Source organism: Haplochromis burtoni, unplaced genomic scaffold (genome assembly GCF_018398535.1).
Source record: "Haplochromis burtoni strain Fernald_Lab_line unplaced genomic scaffold, NCSU_Asbu1 Contig_242, whole genome shotgun sequence".
NCBI classification, from domain to species: domain Eukaryota; kingdom Metazoa; phylum Chordata; class Actinopteri; order Cichliformes; family Cichlidae; genus Haplochromis; species Haplochromis burtoni.
In genome coordinates, this window is record NW_024582603.1 from 682,839 (window position 1) to 697,132 (window position 14,294).

The 14,294-nt window shown below is 41.0% G+C and overlaps 1 protein-coding gene across 2 annotated transcripts in view; it reads left to right on the forward strand.

Moving 5' to 3' along the window:
* Window positions 1-14,294, forward strand: part of snx29 (sorting nexin 29) — a gene marked incomplete in the record, with an annotated part of 135,836 nt that overhangs the window by 16,237 nt on the left and 105,305 nt on the right. For both annotated transcript variants that reach the window (XM_014338655.2, XM_014338656.2), the window contains 3 exon segments: window positions 1,720-1,783; window positions 3,242-3,370; window positions 14,250-14,294. In XM_014338655.2, the coding sequence (XP_014194141.1) occupies window positions 1,720-1,783; window positions 3,242-3,370; window positions 14,250-14,294 (238 nt within the window).

Below are 14,294 nucleotides of genomic sequence, written 5' to 3' on the forward strand. Positions count from 1 at the left end.
AGCTTGGCCCAAATCTGTCCTCAACATCAGGATGGAGATTAACATCACCCGGCAGCAGACTGCTGGCAGACTTTGGCTGCGACTGATACAGTTCCACTGACTGACGCTTTAAGCTGGAAGAAAAAGACCCGGAGACCTTTAAACTGAAGTTGCTGCCACACATATGACACAAATGTCACCGTTATATTTATTAGGGATTAATCTGTCGGTTATTTTTTCTGTGAATTGATTTTCCGGTCTATGAAATGTCAGAAATTGGAAGAAAAAAAACTGTTTTCCTCAGAGCTATTTGATTTGTCTTTTTTGATGTAACTCCATAGACGTATATAATTCATAAGGTCAAGAATTTTTTACTGCTTCAGCTTGCTCTCTTTTTTGTTTTAGCCAAACTTTAGAGCGACAGTATCCAAAATTTCGAGTGGTCCTGCCCAGTTTCAGATATTTTGCTGTGCACTCAAACTCTGATTTTCAGTGATTCGTTTCAATCTTTTCTTGAGTTGTTCCCGAGTTTTAGTCGCACAGTTTTGCTCCTGGCACTTGACAGCCACCATTCTGTTATTATTGCCTTCCTGCCACTATGAAGATATAAACAATCTAAATTTGATCCCATGGATTTGTGTTAATACACTGCTCGAAAACAAATACATAAATAATGGAACACTTAAATCACACATCTTGATGAACTAAATATTGAAGCTTAAAATCTTTACTGATTTTAACAGTCAGTCAAAGCGAAACCACCAACAGTGTGAGGGCTGGATGAAGTCATCAGGTGATCCTGTGGCTAAGTAGACCATATGCCTGTACGCACTCATCATAACATCTGGGCACACTCCTGTGGATGTTGTCCTGGGGGATCCCCTCCCAGACATGGATCCGAGCATCAGTGAGCTCCTGGACAGACTGTGGTGCTATGTTGTGGCTTTGGATGCATGACATATAATATCCCAGAGGTTCCTAGTTGGATGCATTGTGGGGTATGTTAGGTCCAGTCAGTGGCATCGATGGCCGAGCACTTTCCTACACCAGGGAACCTGAGGCCTGCTGCATTTTCAGGTCTGAGGATTTCTCGGTAACAGCAGTCAGGCTACTGTTGGCTAATAAAGGTCTGTATTACTGATCAACACAGTCGGAGAGAAGTTCAGAAGGTAGAAAACCTAGTATAACCTTGGTACTGTAATCCCTTATTCCCTTGTGAGAATCGAGTACAAAAGAGGGAATGCCTGCTCAGTAAAATAAAAGCAAATTATGTTCAGATGATTGTAATTATTAGATATTTGTGAGGTAATTGTGTTTTTGTTTACTAGCACGGCAGAGCAGAGTTTACATGAACCCAAATCTAAACCTGGATTCACTCTTAGATTTTCTTGGCTTTGTTTCTTTCGTCAAAGTTTTTAGTAGCTACCACAAAAGAATGTTTTATTGTGGCAATAAAAGTGCTGCTCTCTGTGAGTCCGATGGATCTCATTCTGTATAACTCCTGTCAGCTGAATAAAAAAAAAAAAGTTAAACCTGATTTTATCAAAGCAGTTCATCTTTGTGACAGAACAAAAATCTCACATTAATACCGCAAGTGCGGCGTGTGGGATGCTGTTATTTCTACATTTGAAAGCTGTATGATATGAGTTTATGCATATTACTGTGTGTAGTCTTTGTGTGTCTGTGATGCATTGGAAGCAGTTTCTATGCAGAGATCTCACCGCAGTGTCTCTTCTGCAGTGGAGCTGCGTCAGGCCATTGTAGCCATGATGAACAGGAAGGACGAACTGGAAGAACAAAACACGTACGTTGGGATTCACTCCTCTTACCTGCTGCTTGCAAACTTTCAAATGCTCCATCACACTCACGTACTTAGGCTGGAAGAACTTCTCTTATTAGCCTCCAGAGACTGTGACTTGCAGCGATTTAATAGATGCTAAAAAAAAAGTTAAGCATGCTGAAAGTCAAAGGTCAATAGTTTTATTGATAAGCTCAAAAATACAATACATATTTATTTCTCTTATAGATTTGAAAGCAAAAAGGTTGACTGAAGTACTTTACAAGTTAGTTAAAGAAAACAAGATCAAACAACTGATCAATAAATTAAAAACGATACAGTGAAATAAAACATAAAAACCAAAAATACAATGAAATAGACTAAACTGCTTTAATGGGAACCATGGCTGTACTATGAGAATTTGGAGTTGTTTAAGTTGCACTGCCTGGTTAAATAGTTGGTTGCCATTTAAAAATAAAAAGTAAGTAAAAGGATCTCACATTTTCTAATATAAAAAATGGACAGGGAGCCTTTATAGACCTGATGAAACTGGAGTGATGCAAAATCTGTTGAACGAGCAGCATTTTGACTGCCTGCGAGCAACAAACAGATACAAGCTATTGCAGTAGTCCAATCTAGAGCTGATGAAAGCATAAATATGGATTTTTAAGGCCCTTTGGAGGAAGATGGGATTTTGCTTTGGGAATCTGACGCAGGTGATAAAAGCTGTGTTAACCCGTCTCTAACATCTCGTAGACAGGAAAATAAATCTGGATGGTGTCAGCGTAACAATGGAAGTGAATTTTGTACTTCCTGAAAATCGATCCCAAAGGCAGCATATATAATGAAAACTGAGTAGGACCCAACATGGACCCCTGAGGTACGCCACAACAAATCTAAAATAACTAAAAGAGCAGAAAAACCCGAGTCAGCAGTTAAGAAAAGACCATTAAAATACAAATACCACAAGTGTCTAAAAAGGTCTGACGATTAAAGTCGATTTTAAGAAGTTTTCTTTTTGAAAAAAAGCTGCACTACAGCGCATATGAAAGCAGGTGATGTACAACCTGATGACAAAGAAGGATTTACTAGCCTGAATATTATGAAGGGTTTCCTTAAGAAGATGAGAGGCGAGGATCTCTCTATATAATTAAAGTGAATCTCCTGCCAAGCAGAGGTTAGAATTTCATACTAAATGATTTAAATTTAGGGTATTAAATTAACGACACAGGCACAGATTAAGTGCTGATTAAATATTTTATATCAGAGCTAAATGTAAATCAGTCTGTCAGTTAGTGCTGCAATTAAAGCAAGTATCGTCAGTTTATCTAATCTGTTTATGAAAATAACATCCCCAGTATTTTAACATTTAGAGGATTAAGCCTGTGTATGGGATGCTACCTGAATGTGATGGTGATAGAAGCCTGTGTTATTTATGCATAAACGTGCATGGCAGCTGCTTTTTAAATTGTTTTTTTTCTTTAGGTCTCTTCGCAGTCTGCTGGATGGGGAGATGGAGCACTCAGCAGGCCTGAGGCAGGAAACCGATCTGCTGAAGAAGAAGCTGGCAGAACTGGAAGAGAGGCACTCAGCGAAGGTCCAGGCGCTGGCCAGGTAACACGTGATGACTGCGGACCATACGTTAATACGTAACGTCTGCCTGCACAGTGGATGATTGAAACTGCACGTAGCAGGGGACTTATTCTATTAACGTTTGACAAGTTAATGCACTCTTAACAAATGAATGAGAGCAAAGAGTGCAGATTTAAAAATACTGCTTTTGATTTCAGGTGACAGTAAATTTAGATTATTGTGTGCACCAAAGCATTTGCACGCTGACGTAAACAGACTATTTGTTTGTTTTTGTCTACTGGTCAGAAAACTCATTTTTTACTCTTATTGACACTTTGGACCACAGGTTATTCAATTTGTTGACTTTCAGTCAGAAAATTGTTAATGGCACTGCTGATGTGAAAATGAAGTCCCATTCGAAGCTTCCACACTATAACCCTTTGGGCACACAAAATAGTGGCAGAATATGATGTCAAATGATCTTCTGGTTTCACCTCTAGCAAGAAATTGTAACATTTATGATTTTCTGGCACGTATTTACCCATACAGTAGTTTTAAATTCATATATTCTTGAGTCAATATATTTTGCGGGGAAAATGAGAAATGGGTGCAGTCATGGATTGAAAAGTGTGCACACATGTATGGAAGAGGGGAAAAACAGTTTGCACAATTCTAATGAGTTTGAAAGTCAATACTTGGTAGGACCACCTTTTGTGCTTTAACACAGTCTGAACTCTGTCAGGCAGCTTTCTTGTGGAATTGTTCTCCAGGTTTCTTGAAGGACATTCAAAGCTCTTCTTTGATGTTGGCTTTTGTTCTGTTCTCCGTCAGGACGATCCCACACTGCTTCAGTAATGTTGACTGATAATGTTCCAGTGTTTGTTTTTCTATCCAGGTATGCTTTCACTCCGTTGGCAGTGTGTTTGGAATCAGTGTCACGCTGAAAAATAAAACAATTTCTAATGGCACGCTTCACAGATGACAGATGGCATTGCATGGTGGCTCAAAATCTGACTGCATTTTTCTGCATTCATAATTCTGTCACTTTTAACAAAAGTGACAGCCACTGGCTGAAACGCGTCCCCAAACCATGACAGAGCCTCCACTATGCTTTACAGATGGCTGTAGACACTGTTGTACCTCTCCTTCATACATTTTGAGTCCATAAAAGGATATTTTGAGTCCAGTTCTTGTGTAATTATTCATACCTCAGCCTTTTTCTCCTGGTCTCCCCTCCTTAAAGATGGCTTCTTGACAGCCACCCTTCCACTGAGATCATTTCTAATGAGGCTTCAGGGCCACGTGTATCCCTCAGGTCCTGTGTCATGTTCAAATGGCCTCCACAGTCACCAGATCTCAATCCAGTCGTCTGGACTGAAACGAGAGATTCACATCATGGATGTGCAGCTGACAAATGTGCAGCAACTGTGTGATGCTGTTATGTTATCAGCACCTTGCTAAATCTGTGTCATGAAGAATTACGTCTGTTCTAAAAGCAAAAGGGCACCCAGCCCAGCGCCAGCAAAGTGCACCCAAACAAACATAAAAACCCAAATGGCTGCTGATTGTAGTTTAAGGACAAATGGTGTATGGATGATGTTGTGGTGGGAGGATTTGTCACACCAGTGTTTGAAAACACTTTTAAAATTCCAGAAATGGAGCTGCATGACATTTAAATATTTTATATTCTGGCACATTGAGCATTAACCGCTTAATGCGTTAAAAACAATGCATTTTGGCTTTTTGTTTGCACTGACACTGTCAGTAGAATGCAGGTGGAACTGCATGATCATCCAAGTCATGTAAACAGAGTGTCTCCAGATGGGGCAGTGCAGTAAAAACACTGACTGCAACTGAATATAGTCCTTAGCAGTTACACCTGTGTTTTACACTTCAGTAGGACTGGAGTCAAAGATACAGGCGTGTTATTGACTGCTCCATTCATTAGCTGTATGGATCCACATATTTAAACCAAAAAGTTTTCAGTCAGCAGAGCAGAAGTAAACATTGTGTTAAAGCTGTAATAGCCTCAAGGACTTTCATGTCTGTGATTAAAGCTGCCTTGTTGCTGAGGATTGTGCAAGGCCTTTCCTTAGACCTGCTGTACCTGCGTCACTGTTTTACACATAATAACAGTAATTACCACTAATGGCAAGAGCTTTACGCAGACAGGAAAAGGAAACTATATTTGTGCACTGTTAAGTTTCCCCATCGAGTTCAGTCTACTCATGATTAAAAGAACTAGAGGATACACGTCAGAGCAGAGTAGGAAACTTTACCCCATTCATACTCGGTGTGTGAGATTTCCTTTTCCTAAATCGCAGATACAGTCAGTGTTATCCCAATAATTGGCCACCTACGGTTCACTGAAAGTGGCCTCTATCACCTTGGCATGTGCCCAGAGTCCTCAGTCAAGCCCTGAGCCCTTTAAATAGATGACTAGTCATCCTGCAACAGTCGAAACAGAAAGCCCCAGCAAGCAAGATTGTAGCCTCCCACAGTAAATCAATCCACTAGCTGGGATTGATTGGGTGACTCAAGTTAAGTGTGTGGAGACTGAATCTGATGGGTTTGTTGTTGGGAGCGGACAGGGCAGCAGCTGACTGAGCCGTTTAATATGTGATGATGTTCATATGGAGCACTTTAATGGGGTGGAAATGACACGAGGTAGAGAGGCAGTGAGAACAAGAGAGGACTGTGACATACAGCATGCATTTCCACACAATCAATCGCACTCAGACACATAAATCCGTTTCTGTAGTCTGCTGCTAAATCTCAAGTGCTGCTTTTCCTTCTCAGCCAAATCTGTCTCGATCAATAGCGGCTATAAATACCGTTGAAGGAGCAGCTAGCCGCTGAATGAGGGCTTGGAGCTGTCGGCATCATTCTGTGAAAGCGGCTACTGGCAACTGTTGCTATGTGCCCCACAATTCTTCATCATTACTGCGTTAATGGTGAATTGAGTCAGTTTTGACACTGAAATGGTAACATCTTAACACTCATAAGAACGACTGCTTTTCTTGTTGACCCGATGGAAGTGCTTTACTCCCGTTTAATTAATTGAGACATTGTTTAATCTGAGATAAATTTGAGAGGAATCACTTTGCTGCCTCTGGCACTGTGCAGGTTAACTTTTTATCTTTACCACCAGATGGTCCTGCTGTTTGAGGAAGTCATCTTATTTTAGAAATCTTCTGAACGATCCTTCTTACATAGTAGAGTGATACCCATACTAAAGGAAGTGTCTTATATACACAAAGCGTGTATGGATGCCTGCGTGTGTGTGAGCCTGGTCGTACATGGGGGTGGCAGAGGATGAGCAAGCCTCCATACATAGATTCCGGCTGACGTAGACTCAGGCAGAGGGGAGTGGGCTAAAACGAGCAGCTGCCCACTTTACCGACTTACTCACAGATCCATCCACATATAACACGAGAGTGTAAGACCCATACTCACACATTGTGACATTGCAACCCACAACCAGAGCGCATATGTAATAGTCCTCTCTTGTGGTCCTGTACGCACACCAAGAATTTGCATTCTTTGTATTTCCATCACCTGTTGGATTTCCTATGAAGGAATATTGCACATGTAGCAAGTCAAATCTTAAATGTTTTGCTTCATATAAATTGGAGCTAATAGATAAAAGTCGTAGTTTTTGGTGTGACCGTCCAGTGAGTTTAGACTGATTCTTATAATTGGGTCCTTCAATATGAAATCAACATGGGCCTTATGCTCAACCTTCTCTTATTTGCGACAATTTTATGGTCCAAAAGTTGAATTTATAAAACGAGTGCTGTGAAATTTCAGCTTCATATATCAAATATTTTTCAGGACACATTGTTTTTAGAAATATGGTCCATCGACCTACTTTCAGGACTCCTTGTTTTTGTTGTCACTTAAGATGATCCTCGTCATTATTACACCGTAAAATGAATTTGTTATCAATATGATGACTCCCTAATGGCAATGCATATTGGAATATTATTAATTAATACTGTGATTAATATTAATTTCTTCATTTCTAATGACACAAGGCATTAAGTCACCAGAAAGCTGTTGCTAAATAGCAGTGTCCCACACCAATTGACCTTGCTCTAAATGTCTAACCCTCAAGCTCATTCCTCAGAGAATAGTGAGACAGACGCGCACACACAGAAAATCTTTCCCCTCAACTATTTCTTGCCCCCCTCTTCATGCGACAGTTGGCAGAGCGGAAAGCAGGCCTCTCACAGCAGGAAGACGGGAAGGTGGCCAGTCGAGTGGGCTCGGGCCAGCTAGCAGTTCCTCGTCACAGGGAGAGGGGGTGGTTGGACAGGCGGACACATACGTGCGCGCACACACTCGCATGCAAAAGAAACGAGAGCAGATGCCTTTTTCTTAGCTGGCAGAGCCGCCTTTCTCCAAGCAGTCTGGTACGGCTTTTCTAAAAAAATAAATAAATAAAATAAAGTGGCAGAGCAAGCGGCTGTGATGTTTGCCCGGTTTATTTGTTGGGGGTGTTTAGTCAGTTATGTCATTCTGCCCAAACGGAAGTTTTAACAACCCAGTCCTCCACCCCACAGCCATGCTGTGCCTCTGCGTGGATTTATCTATATGTTTAATGCATATATGTGCCTCTAGAAGTGTGTCAGGAGAGAGAATGTATGCTTTAAGGGCTTTTTATTTATGTTTTTTAAAGATGGCAGTGCAGTAAATTGCACTCGGGAGCATTACCTAGCGACTGAGCTGCTGATCTCTGAAGGCGTCTTTGAACCTCTCATTCACTACTTCCAAACAGAGCCAGACTGTACCTGAAGAAGAGCCAATTTATGCTGTGTTTATTGCACATTAAGATGGCTTTAGACCATGGGATAATAAACGGAGGGATGTGGAAATGTAATACAAAAAAATCACTTCAGGGCATCTATTCAGTTTAAGTAATTACTGTATGTAGTTTGAGTTTAAGCTTTCCTTTTCAGATAGTTTTTTTGCTTGTACTCTAAGAGAAGATAAGAGCCCCCCCCTCCTTTTTTTACTGGCTTTCTAACAGTGTCTTACAGTGTTTGCATTATATAAAACCCATTCTCAGACTTCACATTCTTTGCTTTCTTTTAAACAAAATATTCATAATTTCTTTATCTCTTAAGCACACACTGTTTTTTGCTCTTTCCCCACTCCCATTCACTTGCACATAAAATACTTTTCTAAATGTTTCTAAGCCACGTAGCTTTTCTTTCCCCCGCTGTTTCCTTCACGCACAAAACAATCCTGCTTTTTTCTAAATCTTTTGCACGCACACGGTTTATCCTTCTTACTTATCTCGCACTGAGGAAGATGAGATGACTTCAACAGTTTTACTGCCCAGTGTAGTTAATAGGCTTATCCTCTAAGCAGACATTTACACTAAATGTTTCTAGAGCAGACGTTTGCCCCTAATGAGAAAGCAGTGTGTGGCTGGTCCCATATCTGCTGGATGAAGGATGCAGTTTATTTAACAGAGATGCCGAGTCCTTAACTTTCAACACGCTAATTTAAAACTTTAGCATCCCTCAAGGCAGACAACCCACTTCGAGTTTTAGATGAGTTTGAATGTGTCACGTTTACACGTCCTGCTCACCAGTAGAAGCACCAGATAATTTAATGGATCGCTCTCAGTTTTGGAATTGAGAAATTGTGCGGCGCTCCTCCCTTCTGGCTTTGTTGTTTAATTTTGTTCCGTATCCATTATTTAATTCTAGTCCGGTGGTTCTGAACATATCTGGCGCGCTGAACTGAGTTTGTTTTGATAGACTCACTGAAGGCATTGAGGAAGTTCCTGCAAACCAAAAGTCAACGAGTTCAGTCTTAGTGGGTATTTAAAATACAGTGTGTGGTTGCTGCCCTGCATGGAAGGATCAAGCTGAGGGGGCGCAACACTTAGAAACAACCTGAAATAAACCAGTAAAAATGTAAAAGTATTTGCAAAAACAGAGGAGCTGTGTGTTAAGCAGGTGGATTATTTTTTATTGCATGTGGGAGGCTGAGCTGTGGTACGACCTGAGGGAAGCTGCTCCACTGCAGACACAATACTGGACACCTAGGGTGTTTATCACACCTCCAGGCTGTGTTTTATCCCTCTGCCCTGGAATTGGATTTGAAAATACTCAGTTGAAAACAGTTCAGTTATTGGGGCTTTGGTCAGAATCATCCTCACGCTGACAGCTGCTGTGTTATCAAGTGCTTGGGTACGTTCCCCTAAATTCCCCACCAGGCCACTTATATTATCTTATATGTTACCGTGCTAAAGACATGCTCAGGGAGGGAGTTGTACACATTGTTCAGTGTACTTTGCAAAGTTCGCTCAAGTTTAATTAATCAGCAATTCGAATCAGTCCCCAAAACCTGAGCCAAATAATTCCAAGCTTGATGCACTTGATTACCAACAATTCCTTGTCAGCGGAGAGCACAGCTGAGGTTGACAGATGCAGTGTATTTACCAAGGTGACATTTTATCCCGTTGAAAGATTGTTTGTTTTTCCCGGCCCAGGCATTGTTTTCCAAAAGCAAGCACATTACACGGGCACAAAGTGTTTTACTTGTATCAGAGTGATCAATAATTCAGCAAAATGTGTTCATTATCGTGCTGTTGTAACCTGAGAAAGGAATTCAATTCCAAGCGCGCTAAGTATTGTTTGTTCAAAGAATCGTTTATTCAGAGCAGACAAATCTTGCCGAATGATTTTTCGGAACGGCTGTTCGAGAACAAACAAAACTGTGTGTGTGTGTGTGTGTGTGTTTCTTTTTATTTATTTTATTCTTGAATAGCTGACAGGCATCTGGTTATTATTTTCTATTGACAGCTTGCAATAACAACTGTTGAAACGATTGTGAGTGCATAATAATTTAAATGGTATAAAAAAAGCAGAATGACGCTGGAGATTTGAAAAGGCTCACAGTAGATGACAGGCAGCGACGGCACCTGCTGAAGATAGTCGAGGCTTGAAATCAATACTTAGTCAGTTTGGATTTTTTTCTTTGGGAAAATAATTCCCCAGTATTATGTTTTATATAACACCAATAATGATAATGCAACGAGTAATAAATGGTAAATGGCCTGTATTTGTATAGCGCTTTACTAGTCCCTAAGGACCCCAAAGCGCTTTACATATCCAGTCATCCACCCATTCACACACTGGTGATGGCAGCTACATTGTAGCCACAGCCACCCTGGGGCGCACTGACAGAGGCGAGGCTGCCGGACACTGGCGCCACCGGGCCCTCTGACCACCACCAGTAGGCAACGGGTGAAGTGTCTTACCCAAGGACACAACGACCGAGACTGTCCGAGCCGGGGCTCGAACCGGCAACCTTCAGATTACAAGGCGAACTCCCAACTCTTGAGTCACGATCGCCCATAAGAGCAACATTTAATGTAGTCATAAGAAAGCAAGAGAGCAAGCAGCCTGATTAACCTTTGTTACTACACCTGTATTATATACCTGGCAGAAAAGCACAGGTGTATTTAATAACAGTAACGAGGCTCCTGCTAAACACTCACGCTTTGTGCTCTGTTGTCGTCATCGACTCCTCCGGGTAAGAGCTAAATTTTTACCTGCTAAATTCTTCACTGCTGAGTCCGACGGGCTTTGTCTGTCTGCTGTTTGGTGCCTGTCTGATTACATTTTACATGACCGAGAAGCTAAAACTTTTTTTTTTCTCTTGTGGTATTTTTGGCAACAACAACAAAAAAGAAAAACCTGGATAAATTCTTTGTTAGAAAACATGCAAACTGGCATCTAATTATAAAACACCTATTGGAAAAAATATTAATATTCATACAGTTATTTAGTAAGCTTTCTGTAGTCTGTTAGATGGGTGTTATTACGGTGGCCCTGAGAGGTCAAACGCACTGCAACTTTAAAACAAAAACAAAAAGCTTTAAAAGCGCAAAATACAAAACTAAACAAAATGGAAATGGTACAAAAAATGTTGCAAAAGCTCACAAAAAGTGTGTTTTTTAAATAAGAAGTGTTTGGGGGAGACAACAACATGACGGAACAGCTGTGGAACACATGCTAATAGCAAACTTGTATCTGTAGTATAATATGAATCATGCCTGCACAGCACCGACGAATCGTCTGCTTCTTTAAAGTGTCCCAGTGGAGTCCTTCACGTTTTGGTTTCTGTCACTTCTCATTATCTGTTCTGGTGATTTCTTTAACTTGCAGTGCATTTGACCTCTCAGAGCCACCGTATATTATTTATAGTTTTTCAAATGTAATTGAATAAAATTACAGTGACATAAGTAGTAAATGTGCCCCAGTGATGTAGGGCTTTTCTTCACTTATTCACCACTTCTATGTCGATAAACTTAACTTAGGGTTTCCTGAGTAAACATTTAAAAAAGAACAAAGAAAAGAACCGTTTTCTTGTCGCTTCCAGATAGTGACACTGGTTAAACTCTATTATGAATTGCTCGTTGTTTGGCAAGCTCTGTGATTAGGGGTTTTATAAAGTGGCCATGTCTTTTTGTAAGTCAATACTGCAATCTCATCTGCAGTCCATTAGCTTGTATACTTAACTGCTTCTGAAGGCCACAGCTAATTTTTAAGGGCCATGACTTCCTGCTCCATTCGTGGGTTATTATTTATAAAAAAACAAACAAAAGTTTGAGCAAATTTAATTTCTCTTTTCCTGTAAACTCAGACTGTTCACCTACATGCAATCAAAGCCTGCAGCATGATTGATCAATAGATGACAAGCCAGAAAGCTTCCACCCCTGGCCTGCGGATGTGCAGATATCTTATTATAGAGATAACATTATCTCTTACGTGGAGCCGGGTTTCTTAATAAAACAGAACACTAAACTACTTTTACGATGATTAGGTGACTTTAAAGGCACCCACTGAAGGTCTTGATGACAGTTTAATCTGGCAATGTTGGCTTCTGGGAATGCAGTGACCTGTTGTGAATGAGGACAAAGATGCTTCGTAGAGATGAAGATAATAGAGCTGCTAAGGCTTTTAGAGCCCCTCCTTTTACATTACACATTTTGTGTGGTCTTAAAATGAGACTATTGATTAGGAGGATGAAACCACCAAGTGAGCAGAGGCTGTGTGCGCGTACAAGGGTGAAAAAACTATTTCTAACACGCCATCGTGACAGACGGCAAGTAAAAGAGCCAAATTCACCGAGTTCGTAATAGAAGAACACTTTAACCTGAGCTTCACGTGTCTCACATTATGTCAAATCCTGCAGACACAAGGCCTTTTATCAGTAAAATGATTCCTCTGTTCTGAATATCTGCGTATCTGTCCGACCCGCTACACACACACACTCTGTAAAGCAGGCGGTGTGTATTAGCTATAATTAAATCAGGCTGAAAAAGCATCTGGGCTGCGGGTTGTTCTGATAACCGTGTGGACGGCTCCACTGAGAGCTCGTCATGTGGATTTCAGGAAGTTTCCCCGGAGGTCCCTCTTTTGTTGGCTGTGAATGAGGGCTGATAAGCAGGGCACCAAACATCACCCGTGGAGAATGAGGGTTTGGGTGGCGGTGTGGGGGCGCGACGGCGGTGCAAGACAAAGACTGTTAGATGTAACTGCCAAGGGCATAAAGCCGCACTTCCAGTTCTGATTGATTTCTTCCCCAAAGTCGACGATGCTCAGCCGGTTACGGCTTGTAAGGAGACTGCGTCTGTCTCTCAGTCCCTTTCTTTGTCACCGCGTCTTTGTGCCTGTGTCCTCAGTCACAGTACAACATGTGCGTTTACATTTTCAAGGGCTCTTAAGATGGATCTCTGAGCTATCAGAGGCCCTGATATACCTATAAGTAGTGTTCCGGTTTATCCAACTGGTGCTGGATCTGTGTGGGATAGTCAAGCAGTATGATTACATGTGCCTGTAATTTGGAAACAGCTGAAGTGGTTTCTTTTCTCCAGGTAACAGTGGATTCTCGCCAAATTTACAAGTAACTGCGTTTCTAAAAGATGGCACAAAGCTTGCAGTGCAGTTGTTTGAGGGAATTGTAAGCTATAACAATTGTGAAGGGTGGGAAAAGTAGGTCTCTTTATTTGTTGGGGTCTCACTGTTTTGGGGAGGTTTGAAAAGGCCATGCCTAGCTTTACTAGCTTTACTACAGTGCACTGATCTGACCCTGTATTTGGCCTCGTGTTTTCTTCTCAGGCATCTTCTATTTCAGTCTGTAGAGAGGCCTCAAGGCCAGCCTGGCTTCTTTCTCATTTGGGAGATAGTAAAGCACCTAACTGTATTGCTTTGTCTGGATAGAGAGTAAACATAGAAGAAGAAACAAAAAATTCAGAACTGAGATTCATGAGCTCGAGACACACGATCTCTTTTCTCTTTTACATCAAGTACCTGTGCAGTAATTAGTCTGATAATTTTTTAATTTGCTGCAGAATGATCATTTCTGCATAAAATGAAAAGATTTCCATATGATTGCATTCAAATCACGCCATGCAGAGTCAGACTGGAGCTAAAGCCAAGACGATCCATCAGATATTTGAATGAGAACATTAGAAGTTTATTAAATTCATGTACATTTGCATTGTGAGGAAGAGCTCATATTGAAACGCTAAGGGACATTTCCCACCAAATTATTGTCACACTATTGGAAGCGCACATTATCTAAAATATCACTATACGCTGTATCATTAATGTTTCCCTTAATGGGAACTAAAGGGCCCAGCTCGAACCAGAGGAAAAAACAATTTCTAGAAACTTTGTCAGAGAACCTTCCGGTCATACGCAGTATATTTTTGCACTTATATTGCCATCCTAGCTCTCCATTAATCAGTACATTATCTTTAAGTGTCCTTACTTAATGACACTAAGGATATTTGGCATTGAAAACGACCTGCATACAATGCGTTGTAGCTATAACCTTCTTGTTTTAGCCCTCTGTTTTCTTCTGTTTAAGCTTTGTGTGTCTGTTTGTGCAGGGAGAATGAGGTCCTGAAGGTCCAGCTGAAGAAATATGTGGGGGC